Consider the following 17558-nt stretch of genomic DNA (forward strand, 5'->3'; position numbering starts at 1 on the left):
TTACTGTCCTGTCCATCTTTCTCTTCCTGACCTCTACCACCCCTGACCTCATTCCCTTAAAGTTTGTCCAAGTCTGGGGTTGGTTCTGGGAGCAGTGAGGGAAGAGTCAGAGCAGATTAGAGGTTGCGCTGAGGATTTCTGTGTCTGCAGAATCAAGGACAGCCAGTCGCTGGTGGGAGCTCTGTTGTGTCAGGTTTCTCTGCTGGACAGGGTGTGCTAGGGACCTGCAGCAGTTTCTGGTGAGGTCCCAGACCCCAGAGCAAAACTGCTAACACTCCAAGGTTATTTACAGTAGCTGTGGCATGGGCTGCCCAGAGGGATGTTGCTTGCTTCCTGGTCCTGTCCTGTGGAGCCCACTCTCTTTATCCTTGGGGCTCCACCACTTGCATCCTTGGCTGTTCTGGGAAACTTGGCATCCTCCTGGCTCTCCATCTCTTCTCTCTCTCTCTGAGAAATCACCTGGAGAAAGAGGCCCATACTGTCCTAGCCTGGAGGAATAGGCCCATACTGTCCTAGCCTGCCTGGCATGGCTTTGTCCTCCACCCCCAGCAGACAAAGAGGTCTTCCCAGGAACCCTTGCTCCACAGGCAGCCATTTTGAGGAGATACAGCCTTTGGGTAATTCTCTCCCCCCATCTCCAATCCCCCATGAGTAATTTTAAAAATTAAAACATGGTTCATCTCTGGATAAATCCAGTTATTTAAGAAAAATATAATTAGATATTCACTGTGTACAGAAAACTCACATGTGAGAACATAAACTCAGATGCAAGATGGATTACTGTACCAAATTATCCTCACATTTAAAACCAGGTATACATTGTTAGAGAATAATTTTGGGTCAGGTGAGGCCTGGGCAGCCTGAGTCCCCAACTTGGGAGTTGAGACCGAAAGCGCTTTTGCTCTGAGGCCTCCTGTGGAGTGAGGGTGGGGCGAGCAGGGCCAGAGGAAGTAACACCCCAGCTCCCAGGCCCCGGGGTCATCGCATCAGCTGCATTTGACCCACTGAGCTGCCACTCTGTCTTCCAGGGCCTGCTCACAGTTCATTTGAAGATATTAAGTTGCCTCTCGAGGTGTTCCATCATGTCTAATTTAATTACTGGTTTAATTAGAACTTCTACTGGATTCTTTGCACCACTGCTTTGCCACCTATTATTTCACTTGCAAATAGAATCTGTTGGTCCCCACCCCAAATTCCTGCTGGTTGCATTTTCTCTTTAATTATAAGACTTCTGGGCTCTGTGGTTTTAAATCCAGCTCCAGGTCAGGAGTGCTGTTTGAGAAAGCTACCGTTCAGGAGATGTGAACAGTCACCTGGTGGAATGGCTCCAGCAGGTGCTGCCAGGTGAGTATTCAAGGAGGACGTGGACCTCCTCTCCCTGGGGGTCTACAGGGCGGAGAGCAAGCGTGCTCCTGTGCTGGGCAACCCAGCACCGGCTCCCAGATGGCCTGGTGGGTGCTGTCCACGGTCCTGGCACACCTCTGAGACAACCTGCCTGCTAGTAATTCAGGGACTCCTTTAGAACCGCTGGAAGGAATCTCCTTGACCAGTCCCCAAATTGTATTATGCCTCTAGCTTTGGGAAAGGGCCCAGCCAAGTGAGGAAGCTCCTGACCTCAGGGAGGAATGATGGTAGATGGACTTGTTCCATTGTTGACTTGCTGAATGAGATTCACGTATGTCACTTCGCAGTGTGGCAATGGTGCATTGGAGAACTTCCTAACCAGGACCCCAGAAGGGTGGCATGAGGCCCAGAAATAATGATGCCTTCATTCCTTGGAATAGCCTTGAGTGGCCTAGGGAGGTGAAGCCTCCTCCATTTACCCCAGTGTGCCATAGCCGTATTCTCTTCTCTGTGTGTCATCACATGTGGAAGGGTATAAAGCACCAGTGTATTGGAAAGAGTATGGGCTATCGAGTGAGGTAGACCACAGTTTGGATTCTCTCTCCTCCGCTTCATGGCTGGGTAATCTTGTACATGGTAGTTAGCTTCCCTTAGCTTAGCCTTCTTCATCTGTAAAATGAGAATTCCATTTTATCCCAAGTTGTTTTTTTTTTGGGGGGGGGTGTAAATAACATATGTAAGCACAATAGGTCTTCAAACATGTGTGCTCCCTCCGCTGTGATCTCAGGTGTCCTGCTGGGAGTGCTTTTCTGCCCACTCCTCCACAAAGCCGCACTGAAGCCTGGTGAGGAAAGAGACACAAACGTTTCTGGTTCTCAGGAAAGAGACATCATGTTGGGAGTGTAATTAAGGGTTTCTGATCACTATTCCTTCAAGTGCTCTTCACAGTCTGGTGGGTAACTCAGGTAATTAGACACCCTTGATTCCTTCTGTCTCTCTCTGAGACAAGAGAAAATAGTGCCTTTAAGAAAATCCAGGTCAGTGGATTTGGGCAGTAGCTGTGAGGACCCATCTGTCACCACCACGGGCCTCCCATGAATAAGAAAAGAAGGGAGTGAGGCCTTCACTCGTTGCTCCTGGACTTTTTATTTTCACAACAGATTTTAAAAAAATTTTTTTTCCAAATCAGGGCAGTCTCATGGATCTTCTGTTTGGGGCCTGTGTGCACTTCAGCACCCTGGAGTCCTCTGTTTCCCTCTCTCTTTAAAACCTAAACCTTATCCAACAGCCAGCCCAGGTCACCACCATCTCTAACCTACCGTCCCCCCTTTTTCTTTTTCCTTTTTAATTTATTTTATTGACATATAGCTGATTTACAACATTGTGTTAATTTCTGCTGTACAGCAGAGTGCTTCGATTATACATATATATATATACATTCTTTTTCATATTCTTTTCTATTATGGTTTATCACAGAATATTGAATATAGTTCCCTGTGCTATACAGTAGAACCTTGTTGTTTATTCATTCTATATATAATAGTTTGCACCTGCTAATCTCAAACTCCCAATCCATGTGCTTTTTAATTTGTACTTTACTGATCTATTTAAAAACAGGTGACATCACTCCCCTGCTCGAAAACTGCCAACAGCTTTCTGTTATCCTTGAGAGGAAACCCAAACTCCTTTCTATGGCCCACGGGTCCTGCCTGCTCAGGATGGCAGTTATCCTCCTGTCTCAGCACCTCCCACTCTTCCCTGGCTCAGGATGCACTAGACGCAGGGCCCTTCCTTCTAGTCCTTGAACTCACCAAGTGCTGCTCCTGCCTCAGGGCCTTTGCACTTTCTGTTCCCTCTGCCCTGAATGCTTTCCCAGGATATCCACATGGCTTATTCTCTCACACTATCAGGTCTTTATCAGAGTTGCTTTCCTAACTCCCCTACATATTTTAGCATCCCTACCTCACTCCATCCCTGCTGTATTATATATTTATTTGTTATCACTATCGATACAGTCTATGCCTATATATACAATATTAATTACACATTTGTCTGGTTTTTATTTGTCCTTTGCACTGTAATATACATCCCCCAGGGCAGGGACATTATTTGCTCTGTTCTCTGCTGTACTAGGACAGGACGTGGTGCATAGTTAGTGTTCAGTAAATATCTGTTGAAGGAAGTAAAGGACAGGAGAGAGAGACAGCGGGAGGGAAAATATAGAGAGGAATTTTTAAAGTCCCATATTTCAGCAGTATCCCTAGTTCGTGGGAGTTTCTGGGCATTTTTCCATTCTCCTTCAGCCCAAGAGGGGCGTGGGAAATCAGTTGGAGCTCCAAGCACCTGTATCCCCCACCAGCCCCACATGTCCTCAGGTACCTGCATGCTTGTTCCACACCAGTTCCTGGCCATTTCGGGACTGTGGGTGGATGGGCCTCTGTTCCTGGTTGGACCCATTCCCCGCCATGTTCTCACGAGGAGGGGCAGCTGGTGTGGGTTTATGGTGTGGCCCCTGCGTTATATCATTTTATCCTCATGACAACCCTGCGAAATCAGAGCCTCATCCCCATCTTTTCAGGCCCAGAAACTGCAACCAAAAGAGAAGGTGTACTTCCCCAAAGACTCACAACTTGTAAGTGGCAGCAGAACTCAGACCCAAGCTTCCCTGGGTCCAAAACCCATGATCTTTCTGGGTCAGTGTGGTGGTTGAGAGATTCCAGAGTCATCCTGTGTTGGTTGGGACTCCGGGCCTCCACTGTTTGACTGTGTGCCGTATTTCATCAATTCCAAGGTGTGTAATCTTGCACAGTGTCACATCTTAAAATCAGGATGTGCGATCAACAACGTCTCAGATTGGCTGTTGGTCAGGTGGAGTGGTGACCTAGCTGGGTGAAAACCTTCCATGGACACTTTCTGGTAAGTTCAAGAAAGTACCAGCACCAAAGGATCTTAAGTTCAATGAAATATGGGTAATTAATCCCTCTGAGCCTCTACTTCTTCATTTGTAAAATGGGGATAAGAGAGGCACCAGCCTCACACAGTTATTGGTGGGGTTAAAGGAGATGATGTCTGCTCTACACAGTGGCTGCTATGGAGTTGACCCTCAAGAAGTATCACCTATGTGCTGCTGTTGTCATTGTCATTATTACCACCCCACTCTGCCCTCAGCAACCTAAATTCTAGTGCAAGGCTCAGGCATCTGTGGGACAGCCGTAGTACTGCTCTTGCTTGTACACCCACTGGGCGTACATTTCCCCCTCACATGATATGGTAGAACTGAACCAAAAGATTCTGTTGGCACTGGCCCCGCCCATATTTTCCAGTGCCAGTTCCTCCCCCTGTGGACCATCTGCCCCTTTTCCTGCTTTCTTTCCTCCTTGACTAAGAAAACAAAATACCAGCTGCAGAGAACACGCTCAGCAAATGCAACAGGAAGGTGAGACGGGCTGCAGAAGATTCCACTGGCTCCTTTGCCTGTTTGTTGTTTGGAATGGTCCACCAGCCTCAGAAACGCTCCATGCCAAGACTGTGCCCGTCCAGTGTTTGTTTCTCTCTGGTGAGGGTGGATCCTGTCTGCAAAGTGGAGAAAAGGAGGCACAAATCATGGCTCCTTTATAAAAGGCAAAAAGTCAATGAGCGACGGTCAGGCTTCTTAGTTTACCTTAGCTTTAAACTGCCGCTTGGGGCATCAGATGCTCTTGGGATCAGGATGTCCTGTCAGAAAATGGGGAAAATTTGAAGCTGGAAAATTACATCAGACTCTAGAAAATTTGGGGAGTTCAAAATACTTTAATTCATTGATTCACGCACTCACTTCATTCATATCATATTTGTTGAGCACGTGTGGTAGTAAGTCACTAGGATTTGGCCTTGCAGAAGCAAAGATGCTGTCAATCTGGATAAGGACAGGAGACCACAGCACAGACCATCCTATTGATTTGACTTCTCAGTAAGCTTTTCTTTCTCTTTCTCCTTCTATCCATGTGGTAACCAGATGCAGTTGGTAGGTAAGCGCTGTTCCCTATTTTCCAGATGAATAAGGAACAGAAAGCTGTCTTCCAAGGCCTGGGGTCCCCCTGACATGTGCTGCAGGGCTGTGCCGGATTAGAGCCCCCGGCTGGGCAGGCGACTTCTGGGAGGTTTACCGCCTCTTCTCTAGTCAGAGCTATTAGCTCTTCGCCCGGGCCTCTTTGTTTCAAAGGCAAAGGCAGTGGTTCAGATTTCAACATAGGAAGCGGCTTGTTCTTGGAGGGTAGTCAGGCAGAGACCCTGGAGCATCTGTATATACCACATTCTGTCTGGTGTGCCAGGCCCTGCTGGGCCCGGGGCAGGCAGGAGGGGCACAAAGCTGAATACACCTTGGGTCCTGCCCTCAGGGAGCCTTGTGGTTAGAAAAGGAATCAGGCCTGTAAACAACTAGCTATACTAGAAAGCCAAATGGTAAAAGTGTAAAATAGTCTTATAAAGAGCGTGCTGAGGAGAGAGAAAGGGATACTCATTCTTACTTAGAGGACTGCAGAAGATGTCACAGGTGAGACGGTGGGCCTCGAACTGGGCCTTCAAAGACTAGAAGGTCCAGGAGGCAGAGGATGGGGAGTGGTGGGTGGGCAGGGGAGGAAAGGGGGAGCCGGGGCTGGGGAGGTGGAAGGGGGCCTAGAGGAGGAGCTGCACATGTCTTGGCCAGGGCAGTGCGTTGGCAGTGGGTGCAGAGGACGTGGTACCCAAGAAGCGGCCTCCGAAGGCCTGGAGGAGAAGTGAGCTGGAAGCCTGTCGCTGGCCTCTAGTGGAGAGAGGTTCTGAGCTAGAGCACGAGGGGTGGGAAAGAACAGATCTGAACCCGCTGACAAGAATTTGCGATGTGGGCATGAAGGGTGAAGGAGGGAGAGGCCAGGAATGGTGCTGGTTCCCTGGCTGTGCGTCCTGGGCAAGAAAACTCAAGGCGGGTGGCCACCACGCCCATCAGGAGCAGTTTGCCCCACGTGACTGCCAGAGGTTCCAATAAGACAATTAAAAATAATTTGGAGGGGGCTTCCCTGGTGGCGCAGTGGTTGAGAGTCCGCCTGCCGATGCAGGGGACACGGGTTCGTGCCCCGGTCCGGGAAGATCCCACGTGCCGCGGAGCGGCTGGGCCCGTGAGCCATGGCCGCTGAGCCTGCGCGTCCGGAGCCTGTGCTCCACAACGGGAGAGGCCACAACAGTGAGAGGCCCGCGTACCGCAAAAAAATAAAAAAGTAATTTGGAGGATAATTTGGGTCTCTGATAACAGTCTGACCTGTTTCGGGCTCAGTGGAAGCCCAGAGGCTCTGAGGTAATTAGGACAACTGTGTGGGCCACCACCACTTGTCACCTGGAAATCAGGAAGCTGTCAAGTTCCCTGAGAGAAAGGGGCCCGACCTTGCTTCCTTCTCACCACCGCTTAGTCCTGAGTTGGACCTTGGCAGTATGGTGGGGGGAGCTGGGTGTTCTCCACGGCTTTCCTCTGCTGGGGGCTCTCACGGCTTCCCTGTGGTGGAGGTTTGCATTTACGAATGTGCAGCACTCTCTCCAGAGCCCCCCAACCCAAGAGCAGCAAAACTGGGCACGCCCCCTGGGGCTCAGTGAAGCCAGCACTCGAGGTCTGTGGTCCCCTTGGCTGTGTTTTCCGCAAGATGGCGGCTTGTCCACTCAGCTCCCCGGGGGTCTCCCTTGGAAAATAAGTGACTCCCTTGAGTTTGTCCCTTGAGGTATCTGATACAAACTTACCGACCCCAGGAGGCAGGTGCTCAGAGGGTCCACCGCTCCCTCTCTGGCTGCTGTCGAGCGGAGGGGCCTCTGGCTTGGCTTTGGTTTCAGGGTGAGCAGCCACCCCCTTGGGGTAATTGCTGAACGCTGTGCTTGAAAAGTTGTGGAGCCATCAGTCCTCTGGCAGGAGATATTTTTACCTGTCTGCCTCGTAGTGGCGCTATTTTTTTTCTCTTTTTAAGAAGATTCACAGTTCACTCACTGGTCCTGCTTCTCTCACATGTGCTATTCTGAGCTGTAAGCTGCATCTGTTGCTAAGTGAGAGATCTGGCACCAAGTGCTTTCTTGGCATTTGAGCCCCTCTGCATTGTGCTTTAAGTAATTGAGGCATTCCTTCCCGAGAGTACCATGGACTGATGCGCTGCTTGGGAAAGCAACTTTACAACCCACCCCCAACTACTACAGGGCAATGATCTGAGTACGACTGGGTTGGCTGTCAAAGCATCCCCACAGTGCACCAGTGAGCTCTCAGCTGGCAGAGGGTGGCCTGACAGACCAGCCCAAGGACCTGCAGTGTCTAGTGCCTGGGGCTGGTCACACCTTGCTCACACGCACGTGCAGGAGGGACACTCCCTGGATAGATGCAAAGCTGAAAGGGCTTCAGAGATCATCCAGACCAACTCATTTCACACACAGGGAAACTGAGGTCCAGAGAAGTCAGGGTGATGGTGCCCATTTGCACGGTTGGCTGGTGGTTGGTCAAGACCAGCACCGAGCCAGCCTCCTGCTGCTTGGATCTTGGCTGGCTCCACGGTCCGCAAAGGCAGGGGCAGAGAGGAATCTCCCCACCCTGGGTTTTCTCTGATCCCGGTGCTTGTCCCCAGCAGTGCTTCGGGGTCCCTGGCTGGTACACATTGGATTCCTGGGCCCTGGTCTGAAAGTTCACCTTTCCCCACAGACGGCCTCCAGGCTTCAGGGAACTAGTGCGTGCAGGGGGGGAGGGTTGTTCTGAGTCGCTGCTGCCACCTTCCCTTTAAAGGCACGGCGAGAGCACAGGAGTGAGGACACCTGGGTGCTGACAGCTGTGTGACATGAGCCATGCCCTGTCCCACCCTGGGGCATAGCTGTCCAGCTCACTTCCCGGGCCAGGCTGTGAATCTGAGATGATAAGAAGAGGTGACGTTTGTGAGCGCTTGGTGGGGGCCGGTCCCCTTCTGAGACCTGTACAACCTGTCTTCCTCATGACATTGCAGAATGAGCACTGCTGTCCTCCCTGACGCTGAGGAAACGAGCTCAGTAAGGTGAAGAAGCTTCCCAGGCTGGCGGTAAGGAGCGAAGCTGAGATTCGAACCCAGGCAGTTCGGCTTCGGAGCAGAATCACCCCATACTGTGCCCATAGACTGTGTAAAACATGTTTTTAAATGGTTTCAAACTATTCCAAATATGAGCTATAGTTTGAGTAATAATACTGCTAGACTTTACTATGAGGCCATGTGTTTTTTTTTTTGCGGTATGTGGGCCTCTCACTGTTGTGGCCTCTCCCGTTGCGGAGCACAGGCTCCGGACGCACAGGCCCAGTGGCCATGGCTCACGGGCCCAGCCGCTCCGCGGCATGTGGGATCTTCCCAGACCAGGGCACGAACCCGTTTCCCCTGCATCGGCAGGCGGACTCTCAACCACTGCGCCACCAGGGAAGCCCGAGGCCATGTTTTTATCAGTAATAACCTTACTGATCTTTGGGCCCAGGATCTGATGCCGCATGGCCTTTACCTGCTTCCCTTTGACCCTGGGGCAGGTGAGTGGCCCTGGGCTTCACAGGGTGCTGCGCCACCAGCCTCAGGGTGCTGTCACTTCTCGCAAACAGAAAAAGACATCTCTGAGCTGGTGGTGTTGCAAAATGCTCTCCACCCTCCAACCCACTCCCCCGCCCGCAAACTCATTTTGGCTTTTCCTGAGGAGAAACAGGGCATTTATGTAACAAAATAAAAATAGGGGGACTTACATATTTTTAAATGAATAAAGGCAAACAACACCAGGCTTCCAGGTAGCAGCCTCTGTCATTTGGGTCCTTCCTGGTGCCAGGCCCTGCACTAGGCACTTTGTATGCATCTGCTCATGGAATCCTCACGCAGCCCTGCCTGGGAGGCAGGAACTGTCATCAGATAGAACATTTTCACCCAAGAGGGAGCCTGATGCTCGCATAATTCAAGTGAGGTGGCTGCCCCCTCACTCGGCACCAGCTGATGTCTTTTTGTTTGTTTGTTTCCTTTTTTTTTTAACATCTTTATTGGCGTATAATTGCTTTACAATGGTGTGTTAGTTTCTACTTTATAACAAAGTGAATCAGTTATACATATACATATGTTCCCATATCTCTTCCCTCTTGCGTCTCCCTCCCACCCTCCCTATCCCACCCTTCTAGGTGGTCACAAAGCACCGAGCTGATCTCCCTGTGCTATGCGACTGCTTCCCACTAGCTATCTATTTTACGTTTGGTAGTGTATATATGTCCATGCCACTCTCTCACTTTGTCACAGCTTACCCTTCCCCCTCCCCGTGTCCTCAAGTCCATGCTCTAGTAGGTCTGTGTTTTTATTCCTATCTTACGCCTAGGTTCTTCATGACCTTTTTTTTTTTTCCTTAGATTCCATATATATGTGTTAGCATATGGTATTTGTTTTTTTCTTTCTGACTTACTTCACTCTGTAGGACAGACTCTAGGTCCATCCACCTCACTACAAATAACTCAATTTCGTTTCTTTTTATGTCTGAGTAATATTCCATTGTATATATATGCCACATCTTTTTTTTTTTTTTTTTAAAGCTTGTCTGTACTGGCTAACATTTTTAGAGGATTTTTTTTTTTAAGAAGATGTTGGGGGTAGGAGTTTATTAATTGACTTATTTATTTTTGCCGTGTTGGGTCTTCGTTTCTGTACGAGGGCTTTCTCTAGTTGTGGCAAGTGGGGGCCACTCTTCATCGCGGTGCACGGGCCTCTCACTATCGCGGCCTCTCTCATTGCGGAGCACAGGCTCCAGATGCGCAGGCTCAGTAGTTGTGGCTCACGGGCCTAGTTGCTCCGCGGCATGTGGGATCCTCCCAGACCAGGGCTCGAACCCGTGTCCCCTGCATTAGCAGGCAGATTCTCAACCACTGGGCCACCAGGGAAGCCCATGTGCCACATCTTCTTTATCCATTCTTCTGTTGATTGACACTTAGGTTGCTTCCATGTCCTGGCTATTGTAAATAGAGCTGCAATGAACATTTTGGTACATGACTCTTTTTGAATTATGGTTTTCTCAGGGTATATGCCCAGTAGTGGGATTGCTGAGTCATATGGTAATTCTATTTTTAGTTTTTTAAGGAACCTCCATATTGTTCTCCATAGTGGCTGTATCAATTTACATTCCCACCAACAGTGCTAGAGTGTTCCCCTTTCTCCACACCCTCTCCAGCATTTATTGTTTCTAGATTTTTTTGATGATGGCCATTCTGACTGGTGTGAGATATCTCATTGTAGTTTTGATTTGCATTTCTCTAATGATTAATGATGTTTAGCATTCTTTCATGTGTTTGTTGGCAATCTGTATATCTTCTTTAGAGAAATGTCTATTTAGGTCTTCTGCCCATTTTTGGATTGGCTTGTTTGTTTTTTTGATATTGAGCTGCATGAGCTGCTTATAAATTTTGGAGATTAATCCTTTGTCAGTTGCTTCATTTGCAAATATTTTCTCCCATTCTGAGGGTTGTCTTTTCATCTTTTTAATGGTTTCCTTTGATGTGCAAAAGCTTTTAAGTTTCATTAGGTCCCATTTGTTTATTTTTGTTTTTGTTTCCATTTCTCTAGGAGGTGGGTCAAAAAGGATCTTGCTGTGATTTATGTCATAGAGTGTTCTTCCTATGTTTTCCTCTAAGAGTTTGATAGTGTCTGGCCTTACATTAGGTCTTTAATCCATTTTGAGTTTATTTTTGTGTGTGCTGTTAGGGAGTGTTCTAATTTCATACTTTTACATGTAACTGTCCAGTTTTCCTAGCACCACTTATTGAAGAGACTGTCTTTACAGTTGGTGGGGTGGAGGCGTCCAGGGTGGAGGGCAGGGGCTTTGAAGTCAGACAAGCACTTCATTCATTCACTCACACACTTAACATACATCTCCTGATGTATATGCCTCTGCTCAGATGTCCCTTCCTCAGAGACGCCTTTCCAGACCATAAAATAGCAGCCCTCCAGCTCGCAAGCCACCCCACTCTCTACCCCATGTTATTGTCTTTATAGCAAAAATCACCACTGGCTATTTTATCTGTTTATTTATTTCTCTAGTATCTGGCCTTTCCACTAGAAATATAACCTCCACAAGAGGAAACCCTTGGCTTATTTTGTTTGCTGCTGTATCCCTCACACCTGGAACAGAGCCTGCTACAGAGAAGGCACTCAGTTAATGTATGTCAAGTCAATGAATGAGTGAGTGAATGAATGAATGAATGAAATGGGCCCTCAAACCCGGTCCTCTCTGACTTCAAAGCCCCTGCCCTTTACCATGAGAGATGACTGTCTTCTTCCAGTGTTCCACCCCCCTTGCTGAGTCTGACCCAGGGGCTTTGGGCAATTCACTTCCTCTCTCTGGGCCTCAGTTGCCTCATATATAAAATGAGAATGTTGCTAGGATCCCTCAAACTTTACTATTCCAAATGTTGGACTCTGCTGTCACATGAGCATATTCACTGGGCACTGACGGTTCTAGTCATGATTGAAACCCAGCCCAGTGTCTCAGCTTGCAAGTTTGCACCAGCACTTTGCTTCCTGCAAACCCAATGGCCTAGGAGGACCTCGGGCCCCCGTCTTGCAGTGCAGGATGTTCGTGCACATCAGTGATGTCTTGGGAAGGAGGAAGAAGCTCATATTGAGCTGATGCCTATGGTTTCTGTGATGCTGCTGTGGGTATCCTTCTCTGGATTTACCAGAAGGTGTTCATTTTGTCCTTGAGCCCCCTTCCTCCCCTCCGCCCTCCTTCTCATGCTGGTGACTAGAGCTGCCGCTCACTAATCTATTTATGGGGAAGTTAGAGAATTTATGTTCTCTAATTGGTCAGCCTCAAGATAAATTCTGCAGACTTGCAGGAATCCCCCTCGGTTTTCTCCAGTTGTGGCAAGATGAACAGTACGTCATATCTAACGCACAGCAGAGTGTTCTGATCAAATCCTGCTGCAGGCTGAGTACCTGCAGAGAGGCTCTGGGCTAAGGTACCTGAGTGATTGTGCTTGCAGGAGGGACCCACCCTCACCCTTCTCCCCATCTCTAGTTTTTAATAAAACTCTTGACGTAAGCTGAGGAGAGATGGGGTAGCTGGACAAGCAACCGCTGCATGTGCCTTAGCTTTTGTTCTCCATTTGAGAGCCTGGGGACAGGGACCTACTGACTGGGGAGGGGGAGGGGCTTGTCCTGGCAGCCCAGGCAAGAACACAGGCCTCCCCCTTGCACAACTCCTGGGGGCACCATCGGCTTCTGTAGCACAGGCACCGTAGCAGCCCTGGGGGAGGCTGAGGGCTGGAGGGGCCACAGACACAGAGTCCCACCTTGGAGCACCCTCCAGGACATGATGGAGTGTTCAGCTGACCCACTCTAAAGTTGAGTCCCAACAGAGAGCTACATTTCTTGTAGGGAATTCTGAGGTCTTTCAGGCAGGCTGGCTCTGTCCCAGTCACTCCAAAGCCCAAGACCCTGGCTGTGCCTGAGGTGGAAGGGGACAGTCCCTAAAGAATCACTGTCCCCCTTAGATGAGGAGAGCAGGGAAGTGTCACCTGCTTGTGTGGTCCAAGGCCTGGCCTGGGGAGGGCTGGCTAACCCCACAGACCAGGGTGGACAGTTGTCCCCATCTGCCAGGCCTCCTAGCTTCATTACATGTGTAACGGGATCTGGCCAGCCAGGTCTCCTTGAAGGTCCTTGTGGCTGGAGTCAGCCAGGAGGTCTGGGTCAAGCCCAGCAGGAGGGGCTTCCCTGCACGCTTCCGCTACACAGGGACCTTGCCCAAGAACTCAGGTGGCACGTGCGAGGAGAACAGAGGCAGCTCCTTCCCTTAGTAATGGCAGAGCCGGATAATTTACATCCCTAGAAAGATGCAGGGTGACTGCAGGCCGGGGTGTATGTGGTTTAATTTTAAATCCTCCATCCTTCCCTTAATGAGGAGGTGCTTCAAAACAAGCAGAATGTTGGGATCCTTCAGAGGACTCATTTCCTTGGTGCTTTATTTGTTTAAGGGAAAGCATGATACACGATGGGGAATTGCAGGAGTAGGGAGGGTTTTGCCTCCCCCGCCCACGTTGTGCAGACATTATCTGCTGTAAAACTGTCACTGAAGGATGGAGAACTGGCTCTTGGCTGTGGTGGCCTTCAGATAATGTCACTGCTGAGTGATGACCCAGGATTTGTTGGCACTGAGCAAACATCTCTAGGGCTCTGCTGCCAGAATCCTTAGCTGATCCTGGCCGGTGCTCCTGCCTGGGATGCTGGTGTCCAGGGGCTCCATGGTAAGAGCTCTAGCCATTTTTTCCCCAAGCATTAAAGTCCCTCTGAATCACCAAAGGTTTTGTAGAAATACAGAGAATGATTCAGTAGGTCGGGGTGGGCCTGAGAGTCTGTGTTTCTGACAAGTTCCCATGATGCCACTGGCCCCAAAACTGCATTTTGAATGCAGGCGCTGGCTTCCTGGGTCCCACCAGGTGGTTTGATTAAATAGAACACAAGAGGGCTAGGACTTGGCTGTACCCTGTGCTGCCCTGGGCGGGAAAGGCCGTGGAGCCCTCCAGATGTTCTTGAACATTCTAGGATCTGTGGTTATGAAAGGGGTCAATGTTGTCATGGACGACCCTTTATTTGGGTTTGGTGTATGGTGTTGCTTCTTTCGTCCCATTAGGCTTGCCTTTCTGATGATGCTCAGATAAGAAGGCCAGTGGGGAAACTGAGTGTGCAGACCTCGAGCTCCTCAGCGGGCACCTCAATGGGGAGGAAATCGAGCTCGATGTTCAAGGCCACTGACCAGCTTCTGAGTGAATGACGGGGAGTTGATGAATTGATTGTGTCGTGTCCACTTGGGCTCCCCACCTCTCTGGTGTGGTCAGCTCACCCTCTCCTGCTCGTCTGGTTTCAGAGGTCCCTGGATGAGAAGGAGCTGACAGCGGCCGAGTCCCACCTTCTCTGCGTGCTGGGGAGCAGGGCTGCTTCGCCCAGGTGGCCCAATGCCGAAGAACAGCAAGGTGACCCAGCGCGAGCACAGTAATGAGCATGTCACGGAGTCGGTGGCCGACCTGCTGGCCCTTGAGGAGCCTGTGGACTATAAGCAGAGCATCCTGAATGTGGCCGGAGAAGCAGGCAGCAAGCAGAAGGTGGCGGATGTGGAGGACCGGCCGGCCTGGAACAGCAAGCTGCAGTACATCTTGGCCCAGATCGGCTTCTCTGTGGGCCTTGGCAACATCTGGAGGTTCCCCTACCTGTGCCAGAAAAATGGAGGAGGTAAGAGGCAGCCCTGCTTGCCCTGGGGGTGCCCTGCAAATGGGCTGGGCTGAGGGGAGAAAAGAAACACCCCTTTGTGAGGCAGAACCAGAGCCCTCGTAGGATGGAGCTCAGAACTCCAGAGTGAGACTCCCCAGGAATAGCTAACAGCTAACAGCTCTCAAGAGGCTGTAGGCATGATGATAAGAATGTGGGCTCTGGCCCTAGACAGCCTGGGTTCAAATCCCAGTGCAGCCACTAAGACCCCGTGCAAGTTGCTTAATTTCTCTATGCCTTGCTGTTCTGCATTTGTAAAATGGGAATAGTAGTAGTTCCTGCCTCACAGGATAGTTGGGAGAATTAAATGAGCTTTACACGTAGAATGCTTACCACTGTATCTGACACGGTAACTATTGGCCATTGTTACTAAGTGCGTATAACTGCTGGGCACTGTTGTGAGCACTTCCTGGATATTAGGCTGAAATACATGAAACTGCTGATATGTGAGTGTCTTGGAACAGCCAAAGCACCAATTTCATATGGTTCAACCATCATATCCTCCCAAAAAGCCTATGTGAAGAAGAACTATTCTCATCCTCACTTTAGAAACTGCAAAACAGGCACAGAGAGGTTAGATCACTTGCTCAAGTCACACAGCTAGTGATAAAGTCAGGATTCAAACCTGGACAGCTTGGCCCCAGAGCCTGAGCACTTAATCAGTACACCCGCAGCCTCCCAGGTAGGAAGGGTCCTCACACTGCCCCCTGAGTTTCAATCCCCCCAGAGGATCCTGCCCGAGGTATCAAACCCCTTCTACTCAATACTTCTAGCTCCCAGGGAGGGTAGAAGCCCCCAAGCCTTATCCCCCAGCACCTGAATGCAGGCTAGAAAGTTCCAAAGGCAACTTGCTTTGAAACCAGGGGGAAACTAACCAAAAATAAGCAAGGCAAACATGGACCGAAAAAAATGACGCTTCCAAGCTCAGACCTCTGGTCCTGGGAAAGTGAGTTGAGTCAGAAGAGAGCTTTCATGCCCCTGAGTCCCTGTGCCCTAGGACTGCACACTCCGGCCTGAAGGTGTGGCTGCCGCTTTGCGGGCCTTTGAACCCTGCTGCCTCCCTCGCTGCCCCATGGGACTCTCCTCCCAGTGATGGAGCCCTATTCAGGGACCCTCCCTCCTCTCTGGGACACTCTCCCTGGTCCAGAAGGCAGAGTCTGGCTGGAGGCTTCCCCTCCTTTGCAGTTTCTAGTGAAGGGCAGGGAGTGAGAATGCCCACCTGACTTAGGCCAGAAACTTCCAGCTTGCCACCAGGGCACAGTCTATCCCCCTCATGCTCTCCTTGCTTTGAAGGATCTTTTTTTTCTCCCCCAATAAATAACTGCCAATCAGAGCTTTCAGTCTGTATGGCATGGCCAGGCTCAGGTCACTGAGTTTATATAAGACCAGCCCAAAGCAAAGATACAAATGGAAGTGTGTGGTTCCCTTAAGTGCTGTGAGATGTTAAGAGCTCAGAGTACCCGAAACAACTTTGGAGGACACGTTGCATTTGGGGACTCCAGCTGGCAACCTCCAGCCTTGTCCTTTGTGGCCGAGATAATCAGTCTGCCTGAGCACTGATGCTGAATCACAGAGTCCTTCTCTCCACCACACATTCTGCCCATACCCCCGCTCCCCTGGGCAGCATTCTTGCCAAAGTCTGTTAGTTTCCAGTGTCACCAGACAGTTGCCACGGCACCAGACATCACGAACAACTCCCGGAAGAAAAGCGTTGTCGGGTCTCAGGACTCTGAGCTCCCCATCCCATGTTCCTACCTTCATTTTCCCATCCTTTCTGACTCCTGGAATCCCTCTTTATCTCTACCTTTAACTCTCCAATATTTTACTGTTTTTACAGTAAGTCATCTTAAATGTTTTTTGGAAGGAGGCAAATTATCACAGGAAGGAGATGGTTGGTCTGAGAGTCAAAACTCTGGTTTTGAGCCCTGGGTGATCCAGTCAAAATTACTTAATTTTGGATGGAAACTCTGGAACTCTGCCTAGCTCTGCCAGATGTTGACAGTTTATTCTGCATCCTCTCAGTTTGCTTTTTTTTTTCTCTTTATTTTTATGAGAAGGAGGCAAATGGTCATCAGATGCGTAGTATGGGTAAGTCACTCATTTAATCCTCACAACAGCCCTGTGCAGTAGGTATACAGTTGAAGCATATGAAATGGCCATTTTCATAAGTCAAAAGTGATCAAATATCAGCAATTTCATATGATTCTACTTAATATTTTCATCCTCTTTACATAGATGGCAGAACAGTGGCACAGAGAGATCAAGCAATTTGCCCAAAGTCACACAGCTAGTAAGTGGCAGAGCCAGGATTCAGGCCCAGGAGGTCTGGCTCCGTGGTCTGGATCTTAACCCCCACTCAGTGTGCATCTCAACAGGCTGAGATCGAGATGGTCTTTCAAGGCCCAGGAATAACCTTGGGGTTTGCAAGAAGCGAGACATGTATAGACATGTCACACAGCCTCCCGGGTTTTGTATTTCACCCGCAAGTCTTCAGGTCGGGCAACATGTGCAGGAAGATGTGTCCCTGTCCTTTCCTGCAGATCACTTCTCTCCTCTTCTGCGTCCCTGAGCCGGAGACCAAGAGACAGAACTAGGTTAAAAGACAGAGCCAGGGGTCCTTCAGGCCCTCCTCCTTTTAGGATCGTGATACAGCAGGTTGTTAGTGACAAGTGGAATTTACGTGTGCATGTGACCCTGTGCACCTGTTTATTTAATGTATTAGATGCTGTTATATGAGGTGTGGGAGGTTGCTCGCCTGGAAGCCTCTCCTGATTAGCTCCATGGGATTCACACCCCTCCCTCAGGACACATGTGCTCAGTTGGCTGTGCGTGATGTGTGTGCATGCACGGACATTGCTCGTGTGAACCTGAGGGTCCCGCAGCTCTCTTGGGATAGCATCTGTGCCTTCTGTTGCCCTGATATCCCCACTGCAGATAACAGCTGATAAC

At 49.8% G+C, this 17558-nt stretch overlaps 1 protein-coding gene across 3 annotated transcripts in view; it reads left to right on the forward strand.

Annotated features, from left to right (window-relative positions):
* The window catches only part of SLC6A17 (solute carrier family 6 member 17), a 54539-nt gene that overhangs the window by 4297 nt on the left and 32684 nt on the right, over positions 1–17558 (forward strand). For all 3 annotated transcript variants that reach the window (XM_060090233.1, XM_060090235.1, XM_060090234.1), the window contains exon 2: positions 14212–14573. In XM_060090233.1, coding sequence (XP_059946216.1) covers positions 14300–14573 — 274 coding nt within the window. In that variant the 5' untranslated portion in view covers positions 14212–14299. The remainder of the gene's footprint in view (positions 1–14211; positions 14574–17558) is intronic.

This window comes from Mesoplodon densirostris, chromosome 2 (genome assembly GCF_025265405.1).
Source record: "Mesoplodon densirostris isolate mMesDen1 chromosome 2, mMesDen1 primary haplotype, whole genome shotgun sequence".
In the NCBI taxonomy this organism is placed as follows: Eukaryota; Metazoa; Chordata; class Mammalia; order Artiodactyla; family Ziphiidae; genus Mesoplodon; species Mesoplodon densirostris.